The sequence below is a fragment of the Lolium rigidum genome, chromosome 5, assembly GCF_022539505.1.
Source record: "Lolium rigidum isolate FL_2022 chromosome 5, APGP_CSIRO_Lrig_0.1, whole genome shotgun sequence".
NCBI lineage: Eukaryota > Viridiplantae > Streptophyta > Magnoliopsida > Poales > Poaceae > Lolium > Lolium rigidum.
In genome coordinates, this window is record NC_061512.1 from 76221897 (window position 1) to 76226231 (window position 4335).

Consider the following 4335-nt stretch of genomic DNA (forward strand, 5'->3'; position numbering starts at 1 on the left):
CAGTCGTATCGGTGTAGGAGAGGGTAGAGGGAGGAGGAGTTAGAACGAGAGAGGTGGAGGCTTGGGTGGTGGTGGTGGTGATTTTGGCGGCGCTAACGGCGGCGCGCCACTCGAAGTAGCCGGGTGGCGGCGACTGTTTGGGTGGAGGGGTCAACCCTAGAGAGGATCAATATCTGATACCATGTGATTGCAATTGTCTCATATACTTGATTAATTGATTGATCAGATTACAAAGTATATATAGAAGGCCGACGGCTAACCCTAACTTGAGTTACAAGAAATATAAACCGACTACACAATATAATCTAACAAACACATCAGCTTGTGTGCTAGCCCAACATGACAATAATCCAAAGGCAACCCAACATCTGTATGTATATTTAGGGTTCGGCTAATTTTACCGAAAAATACTCTATGAAAATCTCAGATAATCTATAAAAGTTGTCGGATATCATCATTATCATATCTTTTTTTTTTGTAATGGTTGGATATTCTCCAGATCAATATCTGCGTCTACATCTATATCTGGTGTATTTCCAAAATTGAATGCTATATATCCTATTTACATCTACCGGCATGCCTAGGTGGCAATTTCCGTAAAGCAATGGATAAATGCATCCACGGATGCAGAGACTAGAACGACAAAACATTTCTTTTCCGAAAAGAAACAACCCGATCAAAACCTATCGTTTTCCCGTTGGACTAGCTGCACAGCTGTACCTTGAGAAGTTGATCTTTCTTCTCTTCCAACCCATAAATTTCCTCCCATCTGATGGAACATGTGGTAGCTAGCAAGAATCCAAACAGCAGCACATCCGTGTCATCCTCGGCCACTTGCCCATCGGTCCAGTCAATCAATACACGTGAGTAAACCAAAATTTCCGTGTCAGACAGTAGCTACTAGCTAGCTAGAGCTATGGAGGAGCAGCACCGGCCGGACGCCGAGGCGCCGCTGCTGGCTGCCGCTGCCACCAAGCCCGATGGCGCCGCGTCCTCGTCGCCGGCGCGGAACAAGTACCCCTTCTTCTGCGCCGTGCTCGCCTCCATGACCTCCGTCCTCATGGGCTACAGTGAGTACACGCGACTCGTACAAATCCGCAGTTGCCTCCGGCTGCGCGCGAGCTTACTCTGACATTGACGGGCATACGCAGATGTGGCGGTGACGAGCGGGGCGCAGATCTTCATGGCGGAGGACCTCGGTTTGAGCGACACGCAGATCGAGCTGCTCTCCGGCGCCATCAACATCTACTCGCTCGTCGGCGCGCTCTTCGCCGGCTGGACCTCCGACCGCCTCGGCCGCCGCCTCACCATCGTGCTCACCAACGCCTTCTTCCTCGTCGGACCGCTCATTATGACGCTCGCCAGCGGGTACGCGGCGCTCATGGCGGGCCGCTTCATCGCCGGCATCGGCGTCGGCTACGCGCTCGTCATCGCGCCGGTCTACGCCGCCGAGATCGCGCCCGCCTCCTCCCGCGGCCTCCTCAGCTCACTTCCCGAGGTGAGCGGACCAGCTCAGTAGTACAGTAGCTCACATGAGTCAATTTCCCTCTCGGGATGTCTTCAGAATTGTTTCCATAATGGTGTTTCTTTCTCTTGTATAAAGATCTTCATCAACACCGGAGTGCTGCTGAGCTACGTGTCCAACTTCGCCTTCTCGGCGTTGCCGGCGCACCTGTCGTGGCGGCTCATGTTCGCGGCGGGCGTGGTGCCCACCGTGTTCCTGGCGGCCGGCGTGCTCACCATGCCGGAGTCGCCGCGGTGGCTGGCCATGAAGGGCCGGACGGACGAGGCGAAGGCCGTGCTCGACCGGACGTCGGACACGCCCGCCGAGGCCGACCAGCGTCTGCTGGAGATCCAGGAGGTCGTCGACACCGACAGCAACGGCAGCGGCGGCGGCGGCGCGTGGAAGGAGGTGGCGACCAAGGCCGGCGTCCGGCGCGTGCTGGCCACCGTGCTGGCTCTGCAGTTCTTCCAGCAGGCGTCGGGAATCGACTCGGTGGTGCTGTACGGCCCGCGTGTGCTCGCCATGGCCGGGGTCACCTCCAACACCCTCCTCCTAGGCCTGAACGTCCTCTTCGGCGTGGCCAAGGCGGGCTCCATCCTGATCGCCATGGTGCTCGCCGACCGAGTTGGCCGGCGCCCGCTGCTCCTGGTGAGCACCGGCGGCATGACAGCGTCGCTTCTCGTGCTGGGGTCCGTTTTTGCGGTCTTCGCCGGCGCCAAGGACGACGCCGTTGTTGCCGCGGTGGCGGTGGCGGCAGTTGTGGCGTTCGTGTGCACGTTCTCTGTCGGCTTCGGGCCCCTAGCATGGGTGTACAGCTCGGAGATCCTGCCGCTGCGCCTGCGCGGCCAGGGCGCCGGGCTCGGCACCGCCATGAACCGCGTCATGAGCGGCATAGTCACCATGACCTTCATTTCGCTCTACGGGGCGATCACCATGGCCGGCACGTTCTACCTCTACGCAGCCGTCGCAGCCGCCTCGTTCGTCTTCATCTACACCTGCCTGCCGGAGACAAGGGGCCGGAACCTCGAGGACATGGAGCAGCTCTTCCGCACAAAGTGATATACTACTACGTACATTCATCAATCCATCATACTAGAACCAATTAGAAATATTGGGGGTTCTCGACCTTGATGGTTGTCATCAAAGGGTATACACGACATGTCAAAAAAAAGGGGGTATACACGGTTGTCGAAATTTTATTCTTTCTCCCGGATATTGCAAAAGGCTTTGCTGTTCATCAGGGATCTCCACGGGTAAACTACATGACAAATTTTGGGTAGTTTGTATTGCTGTGCAAATAATACAGGCAAATTTTAAGCTGATACAAACTCTTGCAATCTGTAGTACTCCGTATTTTATTTGGGTTACTTCATAAAATATTAGTAAATGATTTTTAACTGTCACTTGATTGAACAAATAGTGGGTTTTCAACTAAACCAGCTGTTTTCATGTAGTTGACTATATGGTCTAGTTGGTTCAATTATTTATCTTAAGTATGGTTATAGTGAGAAGTGACTTAGACTAGTCATAATGAGAAGTATCATAGACTAGTATCATACATATGATACTAGTTTATGATACAACACCTACAATGCATAGTATCATGGATTAGTATCATAGTTCTATCATATTTAATCTTTTGTAGAATCTCAATACAAATATGTGTACATGATGTGTTTACCACTAAAGTTTCTAGTTTTACGTGCTATGATACAGTATCTACCTATGCTACTAGTCTCACATCTCTCCTCATTAATTGATGTGCCACATAATTTTTTTACCTACATAACATGCATGATACTACATATGATACTTCCATTGTGGCTAGTCTTAGACTATACCATGCATGTGTTACTAGTTTATATTATTACATATGGTTTTATGCATTTTGTTAATTATTATGTTATAGAATTATGTTATTTTGGACATAACTAGTTAGGGGAAATACTTTTGTACACCCACGCATGGGTGTGGGTGTTTCCATCACCGTCCATTTATTCCTTGAGATTCGTGCCCACCATGGTAGATGGAAAGATTCCTTTCTCTCTCCTCTTTTTATCCGAATCTCAAAGCACAATGGACGGTGCCGGAAACACCCACACCCATGCGTGGGTGTACAAAATCCACTCTCAACTAGTTAGCAGCTCACTCTCTTTATTTATTTATCATCAAGCCATGTCACCAAAACATCTTATATTATGTGATATTACTATTTATGTTAATCCCACTGTAAGACTACCGATAATGCAAGCAACTTCAGTAGTAACTTAGAATCCAACTTAGCAATTTGCTTATATGGCACCGAGTTAATGAGGAGAGAGGAGAATGGAGTAACATAGCTAGTAACTGTAACATCACATTTTTTTAAGACACAATGATTCTAAAAGCTAATTACTTAATTAATGAACACATCTACTCACTCTGTTTCAGTTTATTAGTCCTACACGTACCCTTAGATCGTTAATTTGATCAACTTAAAATAAGATATATATTATTAAAAATATACCACTAGAAACTTTAGTTTTTATACTTTCGAATGATATAACTTTTGTGTTATACGATTTAAATTATAGAGATCACATTGACAACCTAGTACATGTGCAGGATTAGTAAATTGAAATAGAGGAAGTATGATACTAACTTAATGTTATTATGCACTATTAAGACGGAAATTCAATCCGGCTCCCGGATATATATGCTAACATATTTTGAATTATTAAAAAATTTGATAAAAAAGTCTACATGTACATCTCCGTAATATACATGTGTCCGTCAAGTTTCGTGAAAAACTGATGATATTTGTGGTCTATGTAAAAAAGAAAAAAAATTAT

General features: G+C 47.7%; 1 protein-coding gene across 1 annotated transcript; it reads left to right on the forward strand.

Annotated features, from left to right (window-relative positions):
* The first annotated feature begins 897 nt into the window (after positions 1-897).
* LOC124652899 (polyol transporter 5-like) lies at positions 898-2921 on the forward strand. Its single transcript, XM_047191945.1, has 3 exons — positions 898-1070; positions 1152-1498; positions 1604-2921. Exons 1-3 carry the CDS (start codon positions 917-919, stop codon positions 2561-2563), a joined length of 1461 nt encoding a protein of 486 aa, XP_047047901.1. The 5' UTR covers positions 898-916; the 3' UTR covers positions 2564-2921.
* Positions 2922-4335: the final 1414 nt, after the last annotated feature.

Excerpts from the sequence above, each read along its gene's own strand:
- LOC124652899 (XM_047191945.1), top strand. The coding sequence starts at position 917 with ATGGAGGAGCAGCACCGGCCGGACGCCGAGGCGCCGCTGCTGGCTGCC. Across the intron at positions 1,071-1,151 it reads CTCCGTCCTCATGGGCTACA|ATGTGGCGGTGACGAGCGGG; the intron begins GTGAGTACACGC and ends GGGCATACGCAG. Across the intron at positions 1,499-1,603 it reads TCCTCAGCTCACTTCCCGAG|ATCTTCATCAACACCGGAGT; the intron begins GTGAGCGGACCA and ends TCTTGTATAAAG.